This window comes from Manis javanica, chromosome 4 (genome assembly GCF_040802235.1).
Source record: "Manis javanica isolate MJ-LG chromosome 4, MJ_LKY, whole genome shotgun sequence".
In the NCBI taxonomy this organism is placed as follows: Eukaryota; Metazoa; Chordata; class Mammalia; order Pholidota; family Manidae; genus Manis; species Manis javanica.
The window spans coordinates 168,323,737-168,351,433 of record NC_133159.1 but is presented as its reverse complement, the minus strand read 5'-3'; the positions used below and the strand labels follow the sequence as shown (position 1 = coordinate 168,351,433).

At 48.6% G+C, this 27,697-nt stretch overlaps 1 protein-coding gene across 1 annotated transcript in view; it reads left to right on the top strand.

Annotated features, from left to right (window-relative positions):
* MARCHF10 (membrane associated ring-CH-type finger 10) overlaps nucleotides 1-26,347 on the top strand; it is an 82,649-nt gene extending 56,302 nt beyond the window's left edge. The window contains 6 exon segments of the mRNA XM_073235741.1: nucleotides 3-435; nucleotides 4,974-5,140; nucleotides 7,836-7,945; nucleotides 16,560-16,673; nucleotides 21,918-21,960; nucleotides 25,262-26,347. Coding sequence (XP_073091842.1) covers nucleotides 3-435; nucleotides 4,974-5,140; nucleotides 7,836-7,945; nucleotides 16,560-16,673; nucleotides 21,918-21,960; nucleotides 25,262-25,323 — 929 coding nt within the window. The 3' untranslated portion in view covers nucleotides 25,324-26,347.
* Nucleotides 26,348-27,697: the final 1,350 nt, after the last annotated feature.

The window sequence follows — 27,697 nt, the reverse complement described above, 5'->3', positions numbered from 1 at the left end:
ACGCAAGGGAAACTCAATGTATAATGTTTGTCAACCACTGTCGCCCATTGGGCGTAGGAATCCATTTGCCAGCACTGGAAACCACAGTTATTTTCCAGTAAACTGTGGACATGAATTTGATGTCAGGGGAGCGGAAAATATTACTTTAACAAGCCCATCTCAGGGAGCTCCATTACATATGGAAGACCTCTTGCTAAATCCTCAAAGCAGCTTGCCCTCGGTGGAACCTTCCAGCTCCTCACCATCAAGAAGGAACTTACAAGGCCACTTGCAGGTGCCTGGGTCCCTCCAAGAAAGTACACCTTTTACTTTCTTCACGGTGTCTGATTTCCAAAATGATAATGCAACCAGAATGGCAGTCTCTGGTTTCACAGATGAAAAGGAAGACATGAAAATAAAGGCAGACCCTGAGAAACTCAAGAAATTGCAAGAAAGGTGTGGAATTTTCACAATTATATATATATTCCCATACTTTTTCATTCCATTTTTCCCACACTGAAATAAGCAGTGCTTTCATTAGAGGTCATGGGAGTTTTAAAGCATAGATAGGCCCTTCCTTGACATATCAATATTTGCTTATCAAGAAAATTGTCTCTTTCGTTGCTCTTAAAAAATATATATATATAAAGTAAAGTTCAGTGTTCCAGCTCAATTTCTTCAGTATTCCCCAAGTAGTCTTTTTCCTTGAATACCATACCTTTAAGAAAGGCAAGTTTGCCAGGTGTAAGGGTTTCTGGCTGCTACATAGGGCTAGCTCTTCTCATTGGCAATTAGGAACCAAGGTTTTTTACGAAAAGGTTGCTATCTCCCCAGAGAGGGAGCCATTCCACACTTGAAGTTCACCAGCTCTCCCTCATGGGACTGTGCAAATCCAACCAACAATTCTAGAATATGAATTTTCCCAACAAAAAGGCCATCCCCAAGCAGTTACCATAGTTACCCCAGCTCTCCGAAGGGCCAGCTTCGGTAACCACCATTTCCATTTCATGTGCTCTCTATGCATAAGAGAGAAATACCACCTTTTTTGAATTGCCTTATTTTTTTAGTCTTCCCTTTCTTATGAAATGATTTGGGGATATTTCACAACTATGAAATTCGATACTTTCTAAAGCCATCATTAAACACTATGTCAGAGTTTGGCCATTTCATTTATGGAAGGAGGTACTCATGCTGATGTTCAGGCTTACTGATCCGGAAATCAACTCTCTGAACGTGGGCCCTCTTTGTGTATGTTAGTATGGCTCATTTGGGAATATCCTACTGATCCTCACTTAGAAGTGAGAAAATTCCACAGCCACAAGTTAGAATGCAAAAAAGAAGAGAACATAGAATGCATCCATACAGTTGTCCCCCCTTACCTTCAGGGGATACGTTCTAAGACCCCCAGTAAATGCGTGAAACTGCAGATAGTAACCAAACCCTATGAATACTATGTCTTATCCTATATATACATCCTTTATCTGTGATGAAGTTTAACTTCTAAATTAGGCATGGTAAAAGACTAACACTAATTAATCAAATAGAACAATTACAACAATATACTGTAATAAAAGTTATGTGAATGTGGTCTCTCTCTCAAAATATCTCACTATGCTGTACCCACCCTTCTTCCTGTGATGATGCAAGATGATCAAATACCTGCATGATGAGATGAAGGGGAATGATGTAGGCATGGCGACTAGCCTGAGGCTAGTACTGACCTGACGATGGGTCAGAAGGAGGATCATCTGCTTCGGGACTGCCACTGACTGCACATAACTGAACGCACAGAGAGCACGGATAAGGGGGAGCCACTGTGCTCCTGTCTTTCCTCCGACTGCAGGAGGGAAGTGACTTCCTAGGTAGCAGCACCTTTCTTTACCAGAGTAAACAAGCCACCAGAAGGCGGATCCAGGGTTTAGGGCTGAAAGGCCTCACGCTCACCCGCCCCCCTCACCTTTACCTACCCAAAAATACAGCCTCAGACCCACTTGTCAGCAGTCTGGACTTCCGTCATCCCCAAGTGATGCCTTTAAGCTAAAAATGACTTCTTTTAAAAATGCATCCACTTTTAGGCATGATAATGCATTAAACAGCTATTATTTATGTACTTTCTGTATCAGACACTGATTTTTCAGTACATAATAAACCTTACACTTTTCTTATTGTTTCAAAAATGTTCGTTTTAGGAAATAATAAAAATATAAACTTAAAAGGAAAATCACGTGTAATCCTCTAATCCAGAAATAAGCAGTTAAAAACTTTGTTTCCAGTCTGTCATCTCTGCATATCAATGCAATTTTTAGTAAGCATTGGCTCATGTTTTATAATACGCCTTATTTTAATATTTCAAGCCCATTTCTTAATGCTACTTAACACTCTTTAAAACTTTTCCCCTTGTTAATTACTTTCAAACATACAAATAAGTAGATAACATGTGTTACACTGTAGAGAGTTAGAGATAAAATAACACTGAGCCATTCCCCACGTCAACCTTCCAGCTAATAGAATCTTACTGGAATTCATGAGGCCCTCACCCACTGAATCTCCTCATCTCCCTCCCTCCCTCTGTTCCTTCCCAACACCCTCCAGCCAGTGGAGACCATTCTCGCACTGCATTTATCATTTCTTTTTATTTTATGGCTGTTGGAGGTTTTCGGCTTTATGGTTTTACTATATGAATATATGTACCCCTAAACAATACACTGTGTTTACTTGTGAACTCTGCAGAAATGGAATCTCTTCCTCTGTGACTTGCTTTTTCCCCTTAATCATTAGCAAGATGCATCCTTGTTGGTATTTGTGGCTTTAATTTGTTGGTTTTTGCAACGACAAAGTATTCCATTATGAATATACCACAGTTTAGCCATTCTCTTGTCAACAGGCATTTGGGTTCTTCACTGTTTTCTGCAAAAAGCCGAATATTCCTGTAAATGTCTCCTGGTGCACATGGAAGGGTTCTCTGGGATGTTTATCTAGAAGTGGAATTGCTGGGTCGGCAGGTAGCAGAGCTTCCACTGTACTAAATAATGCCAATTTATTTTCTCACCAGTAATGCATATAGTTGTATACCTTATCAGCACATATATGACTGTTTTTTTGACTTTTTGCCAGTCTGATGGGAGTAGAATCACATTGTGGCTTTATATTTTCATGACTGTTAATGAGGTTAGGCATTTTATATGCTCTTTTAAATGTTCAGTGACCATTTGTGTTTCCTCTTCTATAAATTATTTGTCTTTGGCTCATTTTTTCCTTCAGAACATTTTTCTTTTACTTTAAGAGTCCTTTATATATTCTAGCTACTAATATAATCTGGCAGTTATGTGTTGGAAATATCTTTTCCCCATTTGCACTGCATCTTTTCTCTTTCTTGACATCTTTTCATGAAAATAAATTCTTAATTTTAATGTAGTCAAATGTACCCATTTTCTCGATGGATTGTGATTTGTGCCTTGCCCTGATTAAGAAATTCTTTCCTAACCTGGGATCATTACAATATACTTCCTATTTCCTATTTTCTTTTGATATCTCTACAGTTTTACTTGGCTACTTGGACTTAAGATGAAATGTTAAGATTTTGGACTTAAATGTGACGTAGGGTTTGATATGTGTGAGGTACGCTTTATGAATGCCCAGTTGTCCTGGGATCTCTCCCTGCTGAACCACAGAAACATCTCTTCAAATAACACAAGTATAGATGTATAAGTCTGGTTCAGGGCTCTCTATTTCCATCCTACTGGTCTTTTTTGTTTTTCCCTAATCCAATACCACATCATCTTAGTCTACAGCTGTAGAAGTTTTGATACGTGATGGTGCAAAGCCTCTCTTCCTACATTGTTCCATAAGAGTCCTTGACTACATTCATTTAAGAATCAGCTTGTGGGGATTTTCAGCAGAATTGCATTGACTCTCTAGATTATTCTGGGAAGAACTGACGTCTTGGAGATACTGAGACTTCCTTTGATAAACATTATATATTCTTTTTTGTTTGTGCCCACAATGGAAAACTGTAAGTCTGTTCCTTTTCATTGAGCTTCTCATCCTTGGAGAGAAAGGTATCTTAAGAAACCGAGCATGCACATCATATCCAGAGCAATGTCCATTTCTTCCTCCCCTTTGATTTGAGTCCGTTTCCGTTCCTCCACCTGACAGTCCAAGGTCCCCTGAGGATTCTAAAGAACAAAAACTTAAGAGCCTCCTGACGTGAATATCACGCAGCTATCCTTCACTCACCACTTGTTAAGATGCAAACGTATTTCCTTACCTTCTCCTAATTCTGTCCAGCAGTCCAGCAGCTTACTTTCTGGAATGCTGGCATTATTTGTTGGCAAGTGTTGTGTTATTGGTGAGCTCATATCCAGGTTGACTGATTCATCAGTCATCCCAACCAACACCTGCTGAGTGGTCTCTGTGCAAATACCCTGCCAGACTCTAGATGCACTTTACAGTGTGCAGAACACGTTCACCACAGTTGTTGCGTCCAGTCTGCCCACAGCCCTGTGAAGTGACAGCAGCAGGACTGTCACCACACCACGGCTTCGCAGATGAGGAAACAAACACCACGGAATCACCAAACTCACAGATTTTGGAGGCCAACCTGCCACCCAGACCCCTGACCACAAACCTCACGCCCCCACCCACAGGCCACACCACAACCTTCTCACAGCGGCTGCGCCAGGGAACAGGGCCCCAGCCGCTTCAGTGGATTCCCTGCACAACCCTCTCCCATGCCTGCAGATTCAGGGCAGCAGTGCAGGTTCCCGGGGCAGCTCGCGCAGATGGATCAGTAACTGCTGAGGGGCCCGACCTAAGGATTAGTGCACCTGTTATCAGTTACTACACCAGGATTTCAGTAGGGCTGGAGGGAGCCCAGGCAGGCGGGGTGCTGGGGTATGGCTCCCTCTCCCTGCCCCTCGATGCCCTGCAAACTGGTATTTGTGCAAACAGCATACATATGGATTCCTGGTCACGAGGGCTTGTTTTCCATTCAGTCTCTTGGAAGAGGACTCCAAGGAGGAGGGAGACTCGTGTCGCATCTGCCTGACAGCCAGGGGCTTCCCGGCCAACCCCCTGCTGGAGCCCTGCAGCTGCGTGGGGAGCCTGCGGTTCGTTCATCGCGAGTGCCTGAGAAAGTGGCTGGAAGTGAAAATAACATCAGGTAGGTGGGGAAGGAAGAGCGGCGAGCGTGCAATGACATATAATTAATAGCAGACACGGCAGCGTGGGGCTCAGGGCCTTGATGACAGCTCAGTCTCCACCAAGCAGCAGCTCGGGAATCGTGCCCCTGAGCCCGGAACGCTTGCACGCAGCCTTGATGGATAGTAGTGGGACTAAATGCTGTCTTCAAATAATGGGAGGGAGATGAATTCTTTTCCCAAGTCTGAGAGAAGATTCCTGGAGTGTGCTATTGAATTCTACCCCAACTTGAGGCTTGAGCAGAGATGCTAAGATTGCCGAACCCAGAAAAAGGTCAGCGGCTGACCCTCTGCAAGCACACAGCAGCCATGGCAGGTGGTAGACACCCGGCAAAAACAGTTCTGCTTCCTTTCATCTGTGAGGGAATAGGGGGTGTCACCTAAGAAACTGAGCAGAGATGCCTTTCCGTAGTACAGGTAGGAAAAGAGCACAGAGCTAATTTTCTAAACTACGTTAGATACACAGACTTCCATGTGCTCGTTTTGTCAGCTTTGTTTTATTAGATCTTATAACTGGGTGTGAAGCCCCTTCTCAACGTCCCGGGGACATCATAACCTACATACAGACACATCAGTAGGTCAGCTGTAGTTTTCTTAGCAGAGAATAGGACGTTTAAAACATGGTTTTTGGAATGAGAGCAACTTGAACAAAAGAAGATGGAACCTCAATGCAAAGAAGAGCTTGATTAGAAAACAGCTGCTGTGTCTTCCAGACAACGTTTTACCTCATAGCCAGACCCTTTTTCTCGCATCTCCCATGTTCTCCTCCTTGGTTAACATTCTTCCAGGCAGCCTGGAAGACTCAAGAGCTCCACCCTGTCCCGATGGGGTGTGGCCACACCCCCTCACCAAGAATGGCCCACCACCCAGTCAGAGAAAGATCCCGGGGAGCAGCACATTAACCGCTCCTCCCTGAGGCCCTTTTGCCACGTGCATCTTCCCAGGCCTGGGAAGCCCCAGACCCCTGCCCTCCTTGCTTTAATGCATCTCCACGTAGTAAGCAGAGCGCTCAGTCCTTCAGAGGGCAAACTAGTGGCTTTTGGCTGCTAATGATTCCACCACACAGTGCTTTATCTTATTAGAAATTTGGGCCAATTAAATATCTAGCACAGAAAAAAATTACTCATGAAATACATGATTGAAAGTGCTGCTAAATGCTTGTGAACGCCAGTGTCAGTGCGGAGATGTTGAGAAGGATTAGACTGGAAGACACAGGGGACATTCAGTAGCCTAAAGCATTACAGAATAATGCCAAAAAAGCCAAGCAAACAACAAGCAGATAAGGGATTACTGCTCATCCCTGTCCTTTGAAATTCTCCATTATTTACTATTTCTTTATATCCTCAGTGGAGACAAAGCAGAACTGAGGTATAAAATGGCATACACCCTCTCTTTACCAAATACATTCAGGTAACTCAGGAATCCTCTATATTCTAGTACATAAAATAAATGCCAGTATACCATCAGCCAAAAGGCAGCCCCCCGGGGGGTGGGCGGCGGGCAGTGGGGCAAGGCAAATGGCATACTGTTTGCTTAGACATAACAGCCACCGTTCTGCGCCCTCCACTTTTGCACTCAGGAATAAGATAAGCAGAGAAAAAATGGGGATCTAAAAATGCATGCTTAAAGAAAAAAAGTAGCAACCAAGGAAGGCTTTTCCTGTTTCTTTTCCCAGATGATGCACTCCGGCTCTGTACTGAGCCAAGATAGTGTGGTACTAGTTCCCACACACGGCCCCCAGCTCACTCACTTCTCGCAGGTAGGAAGTCACCTGGGCGTGAGTAAAGGAGGGTCTTTGGGCCACAGACCGAGGAGCGCTGCTGCCATCATTTTGGTCCTCACTAATTTATTTGCTTGGACCTGTGTTAGGTCTGCCAGAAAACAACAACCAAGGCCCAGTATTCATCCTTTTGTCAAACGCCTGTGTGACATACTCTCAACCTTCATGTACCAATTCCAGTTTTATGGACCAGCATGTTTATATTTAAACAGAAAGCAAGACCTGTTATTTAAAAGTCCTGGGAGTTTGACTTACACGTGTAAGGCTGGAGGCACTGGAGGGAGGAAAGTGAGGGCAGTGCAAACGGAACAAGGACAGCACCAAATAGCTCTGTGCCATATAAGGAAGGAACGGACAGCTCTTCCTGGACTCCAGTCCCGTGACGTGCCGACAAACCCCGGATGCAGACCCCCTCCATCCGGAAGGAAGAGACCTCTGGCTGTCCATCACCAATAAAAATTCCCCACATACCCCTGGCGCGGCCCACTTCCCCCTCCACTCCCTGTGCTTATAAAAACTCCCCACCTATCTGCTTAGGGGTGACTTCTCCAGCCTGTGTTTCAGACTGGTGAACTTCGCCAGGAATTGTGCTCAAATAAACTGCCTGGCCCTTTGTTGTCTCTCATCGCCTGCGTATTTCAGTTAGAATTTATCTTACAATATGAAGCTTGCATAATAATGAAAATTACTACAAAGGAAAATTTTCAGATCTCAGATTCAAGGTCATTTACTACATAAGATGGCTAACTTTAAAAAGAAGGCCACTGAAACTCAGAATTCATAATACACTCGCTCTTTAAATGCCAGCATGAAAAGACTCAATGTATCAACACAAAAAGATCCAGGGTTATTTGTGACAAAGAACTCTTTACTTTAAGGAGCGGATCTAGGCACCGTGAAGACCTGCAAGATGTGTAAGCGAGACCTGCTGGTTGACCTGGATGACTTTAACGTGACCGAGTTCTACCAGAGGCACCAGCATTCCCGGGTAAGAGACGCTCACTGCACTCTGCCTCAGAGGCCAAAGTCAGTGAGTGCAAGGTGTGAGTGGGGAGGAAACCCTCACCCTGATACAAGGAATGCAGATGGTCTGTGCATGGAGTGAGTCTGGGAGTGTCTGGCTGGTTCCCTCCCCTGAGAAGGCCTGTTACTGAATCGGACACTTGGAGGGTGGGAAAGTCCTGGTGCCCCAGGCTGAGGCTCTGCAGCCGCCAGGGACGAAAGCGGGAGGCTGCCTTAGCTGACTGGACACATAGAAGTAGGAAGAGCCTGGCAAGCTCCACACCCAAATTTGCCAAAGCAGTTTAACAGCAACAGGGGAAAAAAAAATCAAGGTCTTGGAGGAAATGATCCTCAATTTATGTATCAAGAAACTCTGGGGGTAATAAGAAACTGCTTTATTCGAGATTAATAAACATGTAGTAAGCACCTACTGCATGCTTTCTAACACCTAGCGCACTAATTCTTCTGGGGCATTTGGACTGCAATTTTAATACTGTGAAAGTTAGTTAACCCTACAAGGGAAGGTGATCGTGCCCAGGATAATAATTAATTGCCTAACTCTCAGGCAAACAATCTTCTATTTAGAACTGCACTGTATGGAAGCCACAAGCCACAAGTGGCTGATGAACAAGTGGCTACTTCTAATTGAGATGTGCTGTGTCAAATACATACCAAATTTCAAAGACTCAAAACAAAAAGAAAAAAAGTGTGAAAAGGTCACATACTTTTATATTAATTACATATTGGAATGGTATTTTTAATATATTGGGTTAAATAAAACACATTGTTAAAATTCATTTCACCAGCTTATTTTTATTTCTTTAATGTGGCTACTAGGACTTGTCAAATTACTTATGTAGCTTGCATACGTAGCTTACATTGTATTCCTGTTGGCTGGTGCTGATCTAGAAGGTGCCTTGCATATAATAAGCAGTTAATAAATATTTATCAAATGAAAATCCCATGATTACCATTATTATTTAAGACTGGCCTCCCCCAAAAGATGATCAGAAAAAAATTATTTAATAACCACAACCACAAAGCACATACTTATAAAACTATAAAATCAATGTTAGCAACTAAAATGTCACTCTTCAGCATAGGAGGCACTTGGCTTTCAGATCATTAGCCTGTATCTAGACCCTTTTGTGCAAAAAAGCACACCTGAGTCAAAATGGTGCATGTGAGTCTCAGCAATTCCATAGCTACCTTTTTAAAATTCTAAGGCTACTAGACAAAAGAACAACACAGTGGTAAGAATGGAGATTTGAACAGCAGAACCAGTAAGTCTGTTACAGTGGACATAATGCCACACCAGTGTCACAAAGATCAGGCATGAAGGAGCAGAAGGAAGGAAAGGAGGGGGAAAGAAAGGAAGAGAAAAAGAATTTCCTGAGAAATTATTTTGTGTTCATATATCTGGAGACCTGAGGGTCTCTAATCACTCAGTCATGACCCCCTGGCACCGAGAGCTGAGATGAGAAACAGAAGCAACTCCCAATCTTGGACCCGGAGGATATTGGAGTAAACTATCAAAAGGAACCAGGTCCCCTGAATGCCTGAGGTCAGAGTGCAGACAGGTTCCATGTGGTCACCTCAAAGGATAGATTGTTCCAAGAAACAGAGCCCGTCAGACTTCTGGAGGACATATCCAGATGAGGCCAGTTTACCCAGAATATCACCAGAACGGGCTGCAGACATCACAGCACCATGCAGCACAGGGGAATGCCTCATCCAGGAAAGACCCCCGTTGGTCCCAAGCATTTCCACGTGTTGTCCCTCTGCAAAGCTTCTGCTGCCACCAAATACTGGTGTTTGCAAAACTGACTCACTGAGAGCACATTTTTCCAGTTGTACTAAAATGTTTGCACTCATAGCCAGAGGCAGCCCACCCCACCGAAAATCACACCAGCTTCGGCTAAGATGTGAACCTAAATCCCATTCCCTTTCCCAGAGTTGCCATGTGACTGTGGGGAAACTACACAAACTTTCCGGATCACAGTTCTCTCATCTGCAGCAAGCTGGAGATTATAATTCCGACTTCACAGCATCGTCTATAGGAAAAGACCTAAGCACATCACCTCACACAGTGCCTGAGCAGAGAGGGTCTTGGAGGAAATGATCCCTAATTTATGTATCAAGAAACTCTGGGGGTAATAAGAAACTGTTTTATTTGAGATTAATAAACATGTAGTAAGCATCTACTGCATGCTTTCTAACACCTAGCAAATTAACTCTTCTGGGGCATTTGGACTGCAATTCAAAAACTGTGAAAGTTAGTTAACCCTACAAGGGAAGGTGATCACATGATGAGAACCCCATCTTACAGCCCCAGAGATGCCCAACCCCTGTGGACTCAGTGGAGAAAGCTAAGCGCACCAGGTCCAGGCCTGACGACCATCGCTGAACAAAGCCAACCAGCCCTCACAGGGGTCACGTCCTGGGCCTCACTGCATCAGACCAGCTGAAGAACCAGCTACAAACACATTGTGAGAAGAACTGTGAAAGCAATTGTGTCAGCAAGGAAAGAGATGGTGGCACACTCAAAGGGTGAGTGATGAGAGGTCAATGAAGGGCAAAACTGTGGGCAGTTAAAGAAAGCAACAAGGAGCAATGAAGCGTCCTGGGACTGGCAATGTGAACTCTCCCAGACCTGAAGCAACAAGGAGAGCAGGCAGTAGTTACCAGGGTCAGGAGAGTGACAGTCACAGGCGAGAGTCGCCAATAGCCTGTGATCGTCAGTAGACGAAAGCAGCCATCACCACACCCCTGCCCAGCAGAGAGGGAACAAGGGGCATGATTACCCCAGCCTCTCCCTCCTAACCACCCTCTGGTTTCCTGCCAGGGCCTCCCACTGGCCAATCCTAATGGAAAGCCGGAGGACAAGGGGGTCTAGTTAATGCAATTCATTGAGATCAGCCTTTAGGCCACAGAGCAGGATGGAAAGTGGATCTGGAGGGGAAAACGGAAAATATCCAGCACCGTAATCACTCTACATGGAGGCAGAAACAAGTTTAAATTAGCTTCAGTGAGAACTTGACAGGTCATCAAAGCTTTTGAAAATACCCTTCATTATAATCACAGGTAGAAACCAGATTGACAGACCCACCCCAGAAACACAAAGGTCCCAAGAACCATGTGCAATATTTATCTGCTGATGGAAAGCAGCTGAGGGCTCACACTTTTACAGCAGTTCTGACTGCTCTGATGGCCCGTTGTGAATTTAATGGTGTCTGTTTGCTAACAGTCTGAGTTAACTTGAGTCACTAGTTATAAGGGACTTAGACTAAGTTCAGAAACTCTCCATGGATCAAGATATCAAGAATGCAATACAACCTCAGTGGGTCCCCACCTGGGAGGCCCCTCGGCCTGGCCCTGGAGCTGATGTGTGCACCTGCACTTCTGCGGGCCAGGCCCTACCCCTGCCTCCTAAACCTTGGTGGCTCTGGGTGCTCTTGGCCAACCTGCAGTGCTCTTCCAACAGGTCCCTTCCCGAGAAGCAGGGTAGCTGGTACCAAATACAGACATGTACAAAGAAAGGGGCAACACCAGAAAAAGCCTAGAACTGGCTTCAGCTCAGTCTGGCTCTCCCTTGACCTTTACTAACTAGCTAGTAAAGCCACTAATTTATCAACTCATTCATTTTTCCCATTCAGATTTATTTTTGCTTTTCCTTAATTATAAAAATCATGAAGATACAAAAATCTCCCATAACCAAAATGAACATTCAGCTGCATGTCTTTTTTTTTTTTTCCTATTAAATTACTGATGCTTGGGCCCAGCCCTCAGAGATTCCAATTGAAATGATCTGGGATGGGCTCAGGCTATCCATTTGTTTCAAGTGTGGCAAAACACACAGAAGAGTTTGACTTTTAGAACCCATTTGGATGCATGTCTGTGCCTCCTCAGCTGGAGATGCCGTGGTGCCCAAGACCAACGCAGTCACGGCTCTGATGCAGAAAACCACAGCGAGTGGTCACCCTGGCATGGGAGGATCGGAACTAGGGTGTGCAGGCCGCTGTGGGAACTGAGGGTCTGACCCACTGAGATGACCTCCCTGCAGGAGAGACATTTAAGACCAGGAAGGAAAAAAAGGGGCAAACCCTCTATCCATGTGCCTTTGAGGGCAAAGTCTAAGATATCAGAGACAGACCGCACTTGGGATCTGCATGCAGATGGCGGGGTGCCCATTAAGGGCGCAGTCAGCACTGGCAGTGGTCTCTGAGGGTGTGGAGAGGCTTATGTCTGAGTATGTTTCCTGGTTTGGTTCAACGCAGATGAGTAGGGGCAGGGTGAATGCTATGGGCCTAACAGGGCACTGAAATATGATTATCCCTCTGAGACATTAGGTGGTTCCCATAGGGTCAAGTCTGGTTACTAGGCTTCCAGTGGCTAGATTAGAAAGTTCTGAGGACTGTCTAGAGAGTGGTCCCATGAAGCTAAAGCAGCTTTGGGGCCCCAGGACCAGGACTAAGCACCCAGGGGCTGCTGATACCTGGCAGCCCAGTCATAGGCCTGTAGGGCCTCCTTTCCTCCTTATTCAAGGATGCCTGAAAATCAAGCCCAACAGGCCTGCGGCAGCCTCTGCCCATCAGCAACTGCACACCTCCTCCTGCATGTGCGCTCTTGAACTGGGAAGTAGGACTCTACTGGATTCTGGTTGGGGCACTTGGTTTTTGAGTGGAAGAAAGAACTCCTAGGTAGCAACATTCCAGGCTCCAAAAAGGGCCAGGAGAAAACAGGTTTAAGAAAAGTTTAAATCACAGATTGCACATACCATAGAGGCCAGGCAGCTAACATGGACAGAATCTTCCAATAGTCACAAATAGGGAGTGGTGGCAACTGTGGCAAATGGAGAATACTCTCTCCAGCTGAGGAAGTTTATGCTGTCCTTCCTTCCAGCCAGAGCACATCCAAAGGTCAGATTCAGCCTATGGCTACCTGCTGATCCTTAGTTCACAGTAGTGGTTCTCAAAGATGGGTGGTCCTGACAGGTAGTATCAGCATTGCCCAGGAATTTGTCAGAAACGCACACTCTTGGGTCCTACCCCAGGCCCACTGAATCAGAACCTGGTGGGGAGGAGAGAGCCGGCAACTGTGTTTTAAAAGTTCATTATTCATGTTCAAGTTGGAGACACTAGAGTCAAAAGTCATGGCTGAATGGGCCACTGTCTGGTCCAAAATTGTACACTTTTTTCTCATTCTTTCATCTGTACACATGTTTATGGAGCACACACCATATACTGGGCTAGGCACAGGAGCACAGGGGCAGACAAGACACATGTGGTCCTTGCTCTGAATCCTATCCTTAATCCTTGCCTCATGTAGGATGATTTTGTTTTGCAAAATACTGTGTCTACTTGTATTAGCTCATTTTGCCTTAATGCCTTTGAAAAACAGGCAGAAGAGAGGGTAAGTCTACCCTTTTATAAAAAGAGTCACTTTGGCAATGCCCAGTTAAAACTCTTGGCTCAAAGTCTTAGTGCTTGACAGTGCCCCAGGCTGCCCATTCTGGGGACCTGCACCCACTGTGTGACAGAGAGGTGCTCTGCCATCATAGCTCGGCAGCAACAGGAGGCGCTCAGCGGGCCTCTGGCTGCCGTTGCTCTGAAGCGCAGGCATGGCCTCGCTCCATCTCTGCCGCGGACAGATGTCCTTGGACACATGCAGTCCCCTAATCACCCTCACACCTGGGAGCATCTCTTGAACATATTTGAAGACTTGATAGAAGTTCAGGCAGGCTGTCTGCTTCTTTGAGTGGATTATATTGAGCATTTCCATAGGCAGCAAATCTCTTGGCTGAAATGAGTATTAACAGAATGAAGGGGGAGCAGGAGAAAAGAAAGAAACACACTGGGCCGACGGGCTGACTGCCCCAGAGCTCTCGTCCACTGTTTCACATACCTCCCCTTTTCCAAGCCCCCCCACTCCGCCCCTCCTCTCCCTTCACTGCCCAAGGGCGGCAAAGTGTAATTTGATTGGGTCAGGGGAGGGGCAGTCAGGAGTAGCTCCAATAAATACCGCTCCAAAACCCAGTTCATTTTGCCCTGGCTGCACAAACACCATGGAACTCTCTCTGATAACAAATCCCTCCCACTTGTGGCTCGGAGCATAAAAGATGACTGAAACACCTGCTCTGATTGGCTGGCCCAGCCCCTTTGTCAAGCATCACAAGTTCTGCAAAGGGCACATAAAGGAGCCCAGCCAAGGAGATTTATGGCGCCGTGTGACAGGTCCCCTCCCACAAACCAGAGAAAAGACACAATCTACTAGAAGTGACTTTTCAAATTATCTGCAGAAAACATTAGTGGATATTTTCCCATCTGCATGCCTCAGGCCTTATTGAGTCATAAAAAGTAAATAATTTCCCCAAATGCTTTGACAAACCTGATAGTTCCAAGCCATTTTCTAGCTGATTGGTTTTCCATTATGCATTGGAGTGTCTATGAGCATAAAGGAGGACTGGCAAAGAGAGGGCTGGAGATAAAACCACCGGCAGCTTGCAGGCGGCGGCCAAAGAAAGCAAACAAGGGACGAGGCTGGGTGGTGTAGTAGGTTAGGAAGGCTTCCCAGAGGCAGTGACTTGCGAGACAGACCATAAAGGGAGCACCCATTCATGGGCAAGGTGGGAGGAGGTAATTAAAACAGAAAAAAGTAAAAACAAGCAATTTCCTCTCTGCCCACTCTCAGCCAAGGTCAGAAGAGCACAGAAAACATGACCAAAGGCTAAAAATAGGAGGCTAACTGGTAAGGAGAGTTGCCTTGAGCCCTTAAAGAGAGTTCTGTAGGATGGCGGAAGGGCCTGCAGCAGTGACCTTGGGGCCTGTGGTCAGCAAGTTCCGGAGGTGGTCCCCATTCAGGAGGAAGAGCACATCCATCCTTGCTCAGCTTGGGCACCTCTTCTGGCAGCTATTTCACCCTGGAAGAAGTGTGTTCTGCGCCAGCTTCCTGAGCTGCCCTCAAAAGGGAACAAGTGCCTTGGGCTGCTGCGGAAGGAGGCAGTGCTGAGGTGGCCACTGTGTCAGGTCTGAGCTTTGGCCATCCTGGGAAAGTGGCCACAGTTCTGACCTTTCTCAAGGGTGAAGTGAAGGATGCCTTGGCTGGCATTTTTAGATGCCCTGAAGCTTCCTGAGCACAGTCATGATCCCCCGACCCGTGGGGATTTGACAGGAGGACAGATGGGGAAATAAAGTGGCAGACAGGGAGGGGTCATGACTAACACGGCCAGTTTACTAAAGATCTGGGAAGGGTCCACAGCACGGACCACCAGACAGCCGGGAACAGAGGTGCCGTGGTCAGCCAGACCACCAGACCCTCCCTGTGTACCTGTGTTATAAGCACCAGCAGAAAAACAAAACACAGTCCACCCACCAAGAAAAGGTAAAAACATTAACAAGTGCAAAACACAACAAGTACAAAATAAAGACCTAGGAGTCGGGGAGCAAAGGATTGATTGGAACAAATCAGGTCCTCCAGGAAGGCTTCTGAGGGGACTCTGAGACAGCTGTAAAGGATGTCGTGGGCACAGTCTGGTAGAAAGACAGGAGTATTCAAAGCAGTGGCACAAAAGCAGGCCCACAGACCACACAAGAGCCTGAGCAAATGCCCTGAGGTTGGCAGGGCCATCGGCGACCCTGCAGGGTCCAAGCTCCCTGGGGGTAACATGGTGCCAGAGCATCCAGATGGAGCCTATGTGAGGCCATCACTAAGCCCAATTGTAAGGGAGAAACAATGCGAGTAAGGCCTGGGCCCTTTCTCTGGGTAAACAAGGGATCTAGGAAAATAAAGTGCCCCTCCCCTGCTCCACAGCTGGTGGCATCTGTGTCCCAGACTCTCCTGCAGAAAAATTTGCCTTTCTAAGACACCCAGCACTCCTTTGCTCAGAGGCCCATAGCTTCACACATCCAAGCAGCATGACGTCCAAGCTCCGCCATCCTGTGGTCCCACCTCACTGTCTCCCCAGTCTAAGCCAAAGTTTTTTCTAAAGTCCAAAGCAAACATTCCCCTTATATTTCAGCCACACCACTGAGTAGGGAATTTCGCCCAACAGATGTTCTCTCTGCTCTTTTGCCTTCACTGGCATTCCCTGCCTCTGCCTGAAAGGCCCTAGCCACCCTCAAAGTCCCTGCCATCCTGGAAGGACCTCCAAGAAGTCTTCCCCCACGTACACTCAATCAGTCTCTTTCTTCCCCCTTTGCACCTCCAGCATAGCACTTGACACACCAGCTCGTGTTGGAGCTGCTCATGAATGAGGCGCTTCTGCATCAGATGATGGGGTCCCAGTAGAGAGCTACGACCTTTTGCCCTGAGCTCCCTCCAGCACCCAGCTCAAGGCTCTGACACATAACTGCTCAAGAAATGCTCAGGGCATGGGACTGAGCCTGCAGCCCAGGGGTTTTTCAGAGCATCCTCCAGGAAGGCTGCCCAGCCCCCACCCTGGATCCCTTCCTGCTCTGTTCTTTGTTCCCAAGGGTAGGCATTGCCTGGGGGCTCGGGCTCTTGTTCCATTTCTTGTTCCATGGCCTTGATACCCTCCACCCCATTATTTAAATCATGAATACTTTTAGATGAAAAGTAAGAGCTTTCTCTTCCATATTTAGGCACAAAATGAGCTGATGAATTCGGACTTGTACCTGGTGCTGCTGCCTCACCTCTATGAACAGAGGTTTGCAGAACTCTTGAGACTCAACTACAACCGGGCTGCAAGAGAGAGGGTAAGTCTGGCTCTGACCTGGACTGTCCTGCAGCCATCCCCCAAGTCCTGCAGTGCTGTTTATTAGACGTGCAGTCTGCTGAGGTTCTCACAGTCACTTGGTGGGACATGGCACTGTTATCATTAGGACTAAGATCTAGTGGCTGCTAAGTGTATGCACAGTAGCCTTCTGGCTGAAAACTAGTGATACTCACATAATTGCTTACTATGAAACATGAGTAGTAATTAAATGGACAGTAATGGTTACATAAGAGGACATTTGGCCCCCAAAATACAGGCAGGCCTTCAAAGCTACCAGGGCTGGGGGTGGTTTTGTGTAGGCTTGCCCACTGCCCAAGCATGGGGGCTGTGAAACCAGGGACCTTCCCCCATAGGAGAGCTGTCGGTTTTGCTTTTGCTTTGGATCCCAGTTTGAGTGCATGCGCAGTGTGTATGTGTGTGCTGATGGTGTCCCATCTGTCTTTAGAGAAGTGACAGTGTATTTACCAGGAATGATGTGTGGCTCCTCTTCCTTGAAGAGGACCAGGTGCCTTCTAAGGGGCTTTGTGGTGTGGAGGGAGAAGCCCAGACCTACGACTCGCTGGAGCCTCATGTGGACTTAGCAAAGTCAACCAAAATGTGGGAGGTGGACAGGCCTGCCTCTGAAGCGTCCACGTCCACTTGGTCATCACTGAGTCAGTCAAAACTCTGCACCCCAACAGACTTCTCTCTTGGTTAAATGCCTCCGTGTGGCCTGACAGAGGAACTTCCTCACCTTAAGGTCATGACAAGGGCTGACACAGTTTTAGTGTTTTGGATTCCCAGAACACGCCTCGAGGCTTGAAACTTGACCTCTGTTCATGTCAGAAGGTCATCACTGGAGAGCAAGCCAGTGCAGCAATGGACAACTACCAGTGGTGCCACGGCAGCTTAGGTGACGCTTCACCACCCTGTCCCGCGTACCTCCCTTTTTCTCTCTCTCTTCTCTGAGTCTCTCTCGTCTTCGACCTCAGGCAGACAAGAGGCATCTTCTGGCACCAGCCACTGCCTGGAGGTCAGAACCCAGTGATCCCAAGTGTTCATCACACTGCTGTCGACCGTGCACGACTGAAGGCTGTCACGATCCATTTGGAGCCATCACTGTTTAAAATGCTGGGTTCAGACCTTTAGACATAAGAATTCTGAATTTATCCCTATTTTTTTCCTGCTTAAATTCTTCCCTCAGACCCTAAGCTCTCAATTAAGAAAAAGGGTTGGGTCTTTGCCAAGATATCTGCACAGGAATCTCACCCTCCTTTTGACCCAGGCCTGTCCTTCCTTTAACTCTTCCGTAGTTTTAATGGTGACATAAATTCCTCCAAGAAATACATTTTTTTAAAAGAGAAAGAAAGAAGAAAGTACAGGAAGCAGGAAATGATCCTTTGTTAATATTTCTGTAACCTCATTTTCATGATTCCACATCTTTTTAACGAACTTTTTATTGCACGTTGAACTTCAAATCACCCAGGGTTTGACATAGGTTACAGAGGGCCGCAACATCAGCAGGCTAGTGCGAGCGACGTTAGCCTCCAGGACTGCAAAGCAAACATGAGAAGACTTCAAACAGTACGACCCACTGGATGGAAACCAAGGCTCTCCAGCTTTGACTCTGAAGAACTGTCTGGTAAAACTGTCCTAGAGAAGGAGCAAGGGGCACCAGAAGGGAGCAGAAAGGACAGGGCAATACTCCTCTCTTACCGCAAGCTTACATTCAATTTGAGAAGCCCTGACATAGATCTCACCCGCTGAAACCACAGAGCATTGACCAGTACAAATAACCAGTTAAGAGGTACCCAAGAGGAAAGGAGGAAAAGAAATGCCTATTGTCAAACTCACACCCTTCTGGATTTGAGTCGCCGTACTTTTTGTAGAAAATACTCAAAATCTGAGGGTAACATTTAGCAAAAGAGAGGCATTCTGTTGGGAGAGAAACCCTCCTTCCCCTCCTTTACCTACCAAGACTGGAAAACCCATTCATGTCGGGTTTCTTGGTTGTGTCTCAATAAAACAGACAGCCAGGGGTGAATGCCTGTCACTGGTGGTGTTCATTTATTTATTCATTCATTCATGCCCTGAACTGTATCAGGTGCTGAGATGGGGATCAGAAAAAGCAGCTGATGCCAGACAGGATGCCATAACATCCCTTTCTTTGAGGAGCTTATGATCAACTTGGAAAATGAGCCACACCTATTTATAAAACCAGGAAATAATTGGAAAGTAGCACTTTCAAGAGCACCAGTGGGCCCAGTAATTCCCAGAGGTTGTTAAATTGGCAACACAAGATCTTCACTGGCTGGGGCTTCCTGGGGTTTCCAGCAATACCATAAACAAACAATTTGTCTCCCAGTGAGGTTGTGAACTACATGAAGGCAAAGCTGAGCCTTCTATACCTGTCTATCAAGATGCTGGGCACACAGTGAATCACATTTGACTGCTGACCATGTCCCAGGCACTAGGGATGCCAGGAACACTGAGTGATGACAAAAGTGCCAAATGACTGCCAAAGAAGGATGTGGTCTGCTGGGGGCTTGGAGGGGGGCTCACTGGCAACTTGGGCATGGAACCCTTACCTCTCTTGTACCCCACAGTCCTCCAGGGCCTAGAAAATGCCTGGCACATAGCAAGTGCACAATAACCTTTGATGCTCAATGAACTAATGAGACAAAACCCACTTCTTCCAGGATATGAATCTTGACTTACATTTTGGAGAAACTGAGTACAGATTCGTGGAGGGAAAGGTATTCTAAGCAAAGGAACACTCCCTAGTTCAAGGTATATTTATTAATTCAAAGATTTTCTGTGTGCGTACTATGTGCCAGGTTCTAAATTCTGGGAATACAAATATGACTAAGATAGTTCTTGCCTATGTTGGACTCAGACTAAATCAGGTTACATCTTTGATGTAACCAAGAGCATCAAAAAATGTGCTCTGTGTTATGATAGAAGATCGAGCCAGATGTGGAAGAATACAGAGCAGTTAGAGGACATGAGGAGCCACCATTCCTGTCTGTCCTTCCACTCCTTCTCCATAACAGACTCTCCAGGGCTTCAGGGGCACAGCCAATGTTTCAAAAGGCTTGCCTTCAATCCAATCATGTTGAACTCCCACTGCTTCCATTATTGTTTGTTTTATCAACTCATCAGCTGAGGAGGTGAGGTTTGAAGTCAGTCTTGTAGAGTTTAGCAGATGGACAAGGATGGCGGAGAGGGAAAGGGCATTCCACACAAAAAGAAACACAAAGGCTCAGAGAAATGAAGACTCATGTGTTTGGGAAAGTCAAGTGGCTGGAGCTGGCAGGAAGTGAGCCTGGAGGTACAGGCAGGGAGCAGGATGTGAAAGGTCTGTGTGCCCACCGAAGGGCGTCAAGCCTGGGCCTGGCAGGCCAGGAGGTTTGCAGTTTTGAGAATTAACAGGAGCAGCCACATGGAGGGTGAACTGGAGAGGGGAGAAATCAGCTGAGCAGCTGTTGCAATGGGAAATGGTAAGGGGGCTCATGTGGGGAGCACTGCAGATGGAAAGGAAGGATTTAGGGGGGCACAGAGTGAGGCACAGGCTGAAGGAAGCATTGATTGCTATTCTCTGCAAGTGCCAAGCAGGACACTGGCCCTTTCTCACTTCAGATGCTGATGGAAGAGCATCTCCAGAGAACACACAAGCCCACAGCTTCACTTGATCCCACTAGGCTCACCCTTTAATCTGATGGACACAGTGCTGTCCTGGATGGCGAAGCTGAATGGACTTGCCTTCCCTCCCCTCTTTCCCTTTCAGCACCCATCTGGGCACTCAACTGTTGAGGGCTGTACGTTTCTGGGCTTCTTGCAAGCCACAGGTTTTGTCTGTACCATGCTCTCCATTCCCCCAGTGAAATGTACCTGCACCAAGTGCCTCTTGCCGCCTGCCCGGGCACTCCCCATACTCCTGCAGTACTTAACTCACTACACTAAGTAAAACAAAAAATATCTGTCTACATTCTAAAAGGCAGAGGCCAGAAGGGCCCCCAGGCCTTCCATGGATCTTCACAAGCTCTTGCTGTCCCAGAGTGAGTTCCCACCTTTGCCTTCAGCTCTAGGTGTGCAGAATTAACACTTTAACTGCAGGAAAACATTCACATATATGAACCTGGCAAGGAGTGGCTGGCCTGGGAGGCATGAAGGGACTTGGAGTAACTCTGAAATCCCACTGACCATTCGTGTGTGAAGCTGGGTGGTCTTTCTCCAGGCCCTCCCCGTTCACACCATTTTTACAAAACCCCAAACTGGTATCAAAGGGCCCAATCTACCCCTAATATTCAACGTCCAGGCGTGGCTGGCCCACAGGTGGGAAAACGTCTCTACTCACCAAGGCGGTGTTCCCGATGGACTGTGAGAGTTGCTTTACGTAGATGCAGTCACCAGGTGTGGAGTCTAGAAGCAGGTTGGGATGAGGTCGTCTCCACAGCCTGGAGCAAACAGAGGCTGAGGCCACAGGTAGCATTCCTGAAGCATGATTTGCCAGGTCTCCATGGTACTGCTTCTCCAGGAGGGACTCCATCCTTCCCGGCCCTCCCCCTGGCCGGCTGGTGAGAGGGACCCGGGGGCCACAGCTGTCTCCACACAGGCCAGGCTGTTGCCCCAGTAACAGTGTCTGGCACCCCTTGTTTATCCTGTTACAGAGCCCTTCTTCTCTGGGGGAAGAGCCCCAGCCCTTCAGTACCAGAGCAGCATCCTTACAGCCTGGCACAATGGGCTCCCACGGAGCACACACTGTTTCTCATTGTGGCATAAAATGCCATAAAGTCAGAACAAAGAGGGAGCCCAGAGCCTTGATGGGCCTGCTGCTTCCTGCCAGGCAGAGAATACAACTGATTGTTTACAAGCCAGTGGTGAGGCAAGTGGCCAATTAGCCCGGCCTTCACCCCCGGCCGGCCTGCCGATGTGGTTCGGACCATCAGAATGGGATTCTGCTGTTCAGATCAGTTGCTGAAAGGAAGCAAGTCTGTTTACACTGCCGAATGTAGACGCCTCCAAGCAGCAAAGGTGACCCGGGCTTTCACTGCGGCTGTCCTCGGGGCAAGGCTAAGTAAGCCCTGGCAGGGCACATCAACCCACATCACCTTGCCCGTTTTCTCTGCCCCTTTAAGGTGAGGCAAGGGATTCCCAGAACATTCCCGAGGCCAGGGAACTATATACATCTGTTCACAAGTACTTTGGAAAAACAATTCATTTTTCATTGTCTTCTTTCTCATAGTTGTCAAGAAACTGCCCACAGCCCAGACCGGAGGAAAATGAAAGTAGGTTTGGGGGTCAGTTCTGCCATTTTGAGAGTGTTTGCTCATTTACTCTTTTTCTGTCCCTCTGCTGAACCTAATGCTGTGGAAGGAAGTAATGACCACCACCCGAAGGCAAAAATAACCCCACAAAGCTTGGGAAACTCTAGCGGCAGCAATCAGGAAGGCGAGTCCAAGTCTGCTGGAGGCTGAGCAGATAACAATTTTAATTCATCCTGTGAGCAAGGAAAAGGGCCCACGAAGGGGAAGATGGTTTTGCTGGGCGGGTGTAGGATGCCTAGCGACAGGCTTTCCCCTTTTCCTTTGCTGGGATTCTCCAGCATCCAGTCCTGGGGAGCCTCTTGGGTTCCCTTCTACGCCCCGAAGGGTGCCATTTAGCCATTACCAGGGGGAAACCACAGTCACCCACAAGCCAGTGGCTTTATTTATTGGATTTTCTCACCGTTCTGCGCAATCAAGTGGGTCAGAGGCTGAAGGGGAAAACAGGTCTCCTGAGAAACGTTCCGCAAAGGAGGCAGGAGAGCTGTCTTCAGACTGTCTCATTATCCCATAGAAAACCCAACTGAAGAAAATATGCTTAATTAAAGTAGGAGGGCTTGCAGCAGACTGGGGGGAACTTTTCCATCAGCAGGGAGAATAAACAGGTCAGGGAACTGAGCGCATGTGCCAATTCCGTCCCCAGAGGCACTCCGGGGTGGATATTTTACAGCTGCCTGCCGCCTGCCCCAAAAGGTTTAGAACAGTGCTTCCCACACGGGCTTTGCCATCAGAACCACCTGGGGAACTTACCAGAAATACAGATTCCTGCCCCCCCCCTCCCAGCCCCCCGAGATGCCGATGGGCGCCTTGTGATCCCGACGCAGCCGCTCACGGAGATGCTTTGGGGAACCCCGAGTGGACCCTCCTGGAGAAGCCGAACCAGCTAGGGGCTCCACAGCGCGGGACCCAGATTCCGACTCCGGAGAACCCAATTTACCATTCCGGGCCCGCAGCCCTGGGAACCCTGGCTGACCATTTTCAGAGCCTCGGGGGAGGGCCCTTCTCTCGGTTCACAAAAGGAGCGCACAGCCCGGGTGCCGGCGCCACGGCGGCGTCAGGCTGAGCATTGCCCTCGCGCCCTCGCAAAGCCCCGGGGGAGCCGGGCGCCGCCCTCGACCCCTGGCCTTGTGGCCCGAGCCGCCCCGGAGCTGCTGCCCCGCTCCGCAGCCGGGAAGGGGGCGAGCGGGAGGGGAGCGTGGAGGTCTAGGAAGACCTTTGTGTCTCGGGGAGAGGCCTCCGCGCCCGCCTGCAGGTCCCAATGCGGCCTTTGGCGAGAGCCGCCTCTCCGGAAAGGGCGCGAAGGAGGCGACCTCGGGCGCCGGGCCCCCGCACGTCGGCCGCCCGGGCCCGGAGGACTCGGCGGCCCCGAGCTAGGCGCCGCGCCCTCCCCGCCCTCGAGGAGCCCGGGCTCTGCCGGGTTCGGGGAAACCTGCGGCGGCCGGGCGCGGCCGGGTGGGTTCGGCAGGGCAGGGGCGCCCCCTAGTGCTCACTGCTGGCCGCTGCGCCCGGTTGGCCCGGGAGGCGCTGAGCCGCCGGGAGCCTTTCCCCGGAGCTCGGGGGCCTTCCTGGGGGTGCAGAAGGGGCACCTGGGCTCCCAGCCTGTGCTGCAGGGGAGACGGACGTCTCTGGCGGGCAGAAGAGCACCTCTGGGTGGTGCTCCTAAAGGAATCTCCACCGGGGGACCCTGCGGGCTCTCCCTGCAGTGCCCTATGCTGCTTTGCAGCCCTCGGTGTTGCTGAGGCTCCTGGTCCCGCTGGTCGTCACTGACCATCTCACTGCAGGAGCTGAGCCCAGCTCTAGAAGCCGCCCCCTCCTGCAGCAGCCCCCATGCGGGGACTGCCGGTTCTTCCCTGGAAATAGCCCACACACACCCCAGACTCCCGCGGGCGCAGCCGAAGCAGAGGACAGCCCTGTACAGAGGGTGCATCCTGGGCACGCTGGTCAGACACAGCATTTGGCTGGCTTCCTGCCAGAGCCAACTCAAGACAAAAGCCAGGGCGGCAGAGGCAGATGCACATGCCTCCCGCCCTCTCCTGGGCCACACTCTTCCCTGGTCCCCAGTAGCCTAGCTGGAGGCTCCTTAAGAACTGAGTCACAGCTGTGACCTGCCACCCTAGCTCAGTTCAGGAAAACAGGGAGGAAAAGGGGCGAAACATCAGGACCCACCAGGTGGCACAGAGAGATGCCAGCCTCTTTATGGCTCTGTGGTACCCATGCCAACCTTCTCACCGAGGCCCCGCTCCTCTGCACTTGGGACCTGAGTCCACACACAAATGCCACAGGAGCACTGAGGTAAGGGCAGCTGGGGAGAGTTCCTGGGTGGGTGTGCCCAGAGCTGACAACCTGTCACATGGTTCTGTGGCCAGACCCCTGACAGTTGCTTCCCAGTGGCACAAACAACTGTCACCACAGCCAAGGCCAAGGCCAGGGAGGGGAGTAATGCCCCCTCCAGCCATCCAAACAGGTGCCAACAGGAGCAAGCGTGAGGACCTTTAGGCCAAAGGCTGGGCCAGAGCACCACCCCCGTACACACAAGTCAAGGAAACTGGCTTTTGGGGGAAAGAACAGGCCAGGTAAGGGAATGGGTGGGGGTGGCAGGCTGGGGCTTCCTTAGGGTTGGAGGTAGAGGCTGAGATGGTCCAGGTAGGGATGAGAGGATGCCAATTGCTCCTGTTTCCTGCCCTTCTCAACAGACGGAAAACATTTCCAAAAAGTCAGGGAGCACTCACTCAAGCCATTGGGAACAGAAATATTGAGAACAGGAGTTTTCCCCAAGAATAAAGAAGAATCCCTCACTCTACCTCCTCCACTCAGACCCTCTTGCTTTCCACTGCCTCTTTGCCCACTTCCCTCCCATTGCAGGACCCTTTGCCTCCAGCCATTGATCTCTGACAGACTTCTTAAAAACCTAAGTCGATTCCCCCCTTCCCTGCTGAGTTAAGGAAGTGGGAGTTTATGTGGAGGCACTACCCTGAGAGGAGACGAAGGCTCCTCCCAGCGAGTAAGCCTGCAGACGTTTGCTGCGCCAAGCTGCTTGAGGATGTGGAGATGACTAAGATGCTTTTCTTGAGGGATTTACAGTCCAGCTGCCCTGGCCTGGCTGGAAGCCCAGTGGGGCAGTCTGGGGGTTCCCCAGACTGTGGTCTCTGTTCCCCACACTGTTCCAGGCACTGCAGCATGTTTCATTGGCCGCTGGGGGGCCCCACCCCATGACAGATCCCACAGTCTGCTATGGCTCTATAGCTTGAGATTTTCTTGCTTCTAGATTCCGAGGTGGAAGATGGAAATGAAAGCAGCACTTATCAAAGCAACAGCCAGGTCCTCTAGCAAGGGAGCTGGCCGTGGAGCTCAGCAGAGACCTCTGTCCCCAGCCACCTTTCCTACGCCCCCATGCACCTCCCTTCCTTCTCTGTAATGAAACTGAAACCAATGTGTTTGCAGTTCTCATTTCACTTTTCTGCCACTGTCTTTTCGGAGTCTGGCGAACGGACAGCAACAGTGACCAGCCCAGACCCAGACAGTCCAGGCCACACAGCCTGAGCTTGCTGGGCCCCTGCAGGCTGCCCTGCAGCTACTCCTCAGCCCAGAAGCCCCAAGGGACTCAGCAGCCCCAGCAGGTGGCCTGGTGTCCCTCTGCTGAGGGCATCTGTTCAGGCCTACTCCACCATGAGTGGAATTGAGCCTCGTATTCAGTAAACAGACTTTACTCACCCAGCTTTGTTTGGTGCTCGTTTCAGTGTCCTTGGCCAAAGGCTCAGGACCTCAAACTTACAGGAGAGAGGATGTCTCAGCCCCCATCCCACCTCCACATCTCCTTGGTCCCTGCCCTCACTACCACCAGGGATGACACATCCTGGCCCCCCTGGACAGTGACAGGCTGGATGGATGGCTGCCCCTGTAGGTACCCACTTAGGATGCATTTGGTGTGTGGATCCCACACTTCTCTCCTAATTACATCTTAGGGCTCAAGAACCAGAGTGAGGCGTGCAGAGAAAGTTGGTGAGAAAACTGTGTGTGTATGTGTGTGAGAGAGAATGAGAGAGAAACAAAGATAGGTAAAATAACAAAGATGGAGAGACTGAACTACTGACTTATGCAACAACATGATGAGTGAAAGAAGCCAGACACAGAAGACCACATATTTAGAATACATAGGATTCTATTTAGACTCAATTTCTAGAGAAGGCAGAACAAAACGAAAAAAACTATAGGATCAGAAAGATCCGTGGTTGCTGGGGTTTGGGCCTAGGGGCAGAGGGCGACTGCAAACAGGCTCCAGGGGACTTTTTTGGATTGATAAAAGTGTTCTAAAGATGTTTCATGAAAATGTTCACACAACTTGAGAAATTCATTAAAGCTCATTGCACTGAGCGCTTGAAATGGGTGAGCTCTCTGATATAATGTAACTGTAAAACATGCCTCAATTAATTTTCCTTAAAAATGGAGGAAGGGACAGAGAAGGGATGAGAGCGGGGAGGTGGGGGTGGTGGGCTGAGGAGAAAGTGGAGCTTCTCCCACCCCCCAAGACCCACACCCTGCAGACCAGGAGCCACCAGTGCAGACTGTGCTGCGAGGAAGGTTTCATCTGGGATGAATTATGGGGCCAGTAGGGTTTTAGGAAGGCTAGGCATGAATTACATCAGAATTATGTCCCACTCCCTGCTATGTTCCACAGTTAAAGTGACTCTACTACCACAAACAGGTGGACTCCACCAGGCAGCCTAGACGCAAGACCCAAGATCAAAACAAAGCTTTGAGGGTTAGCAGAGCCTGGAAGAGCCATTCAAGTTGAAAACATCTAATGTAAATAAAATTCCTAAAACCTCAAGTTCTTCCATTTGCAAATAGAGCCCCAAGCCCTAAGCATCCTATGAGAAAGCAGGCCTTTATTTTTCAACTGGACTTAAAGGTTAACTGAAGATAAAAGTTTTGTCCAGGAGTCAATACTGAGAATTATCTAAGAAGGTACAGTGCCTGTTTAAAAAATAAGTTTTATAGGGGGTTTGATGCAATGTGAGGTAGCTGTGTTAACATTCTGATGGGCCAAATCCACAGTATGACATGACAGCATCCAGGCCACTACCCTGAGGCCGTCACAGGTTTGCATCAGCCAATGCTGGGTTTACTCACACACCCAGGGGTGCCTTCTATGAAGTCTGGGATGGGAGAGACATGGCAGAACTGATATCAACCCCCACCATCAATTCAACATCGCTGTGGCCCAGGGGTCTGCCCGTGGGCTTCTCTTGGCCTGAGATGCCAAAAGGGCCAAGTCTCATTTATTGAAAGATACTGATGGAAAGGGCTCTGTTCTCCATAACTGGGTAAATTGCACCAGGATCTACTAGAAGTTGAGGCAAGTGGGGGGGTCATAGGGTCTTTACAAGCCTTTGGCTCCTAGGCAGCTGGCTTCATGACCCTCAAACATTGATCAACCATCAACTATGTGCCAGGAAAAACATGCACAATGTCCACCTTGTAGCTCAGTCTCACCAGGACAACAGGACATATATAGAAAAAGTCCAACCAAGGTAATATGAGTCTAGGCGTGCCACTGATAGAGCACTTCCTGAGCTGGGCCTAGGGATAAGCTTTTCCCATTTATCTGTACTCCTCACAATCAGCCTGGAAGGCAGATATTATTAACCCTGTGTTACACAGGAGGAAACCTGTATTAGGGTTCTCAGAGAAACAGAACCAA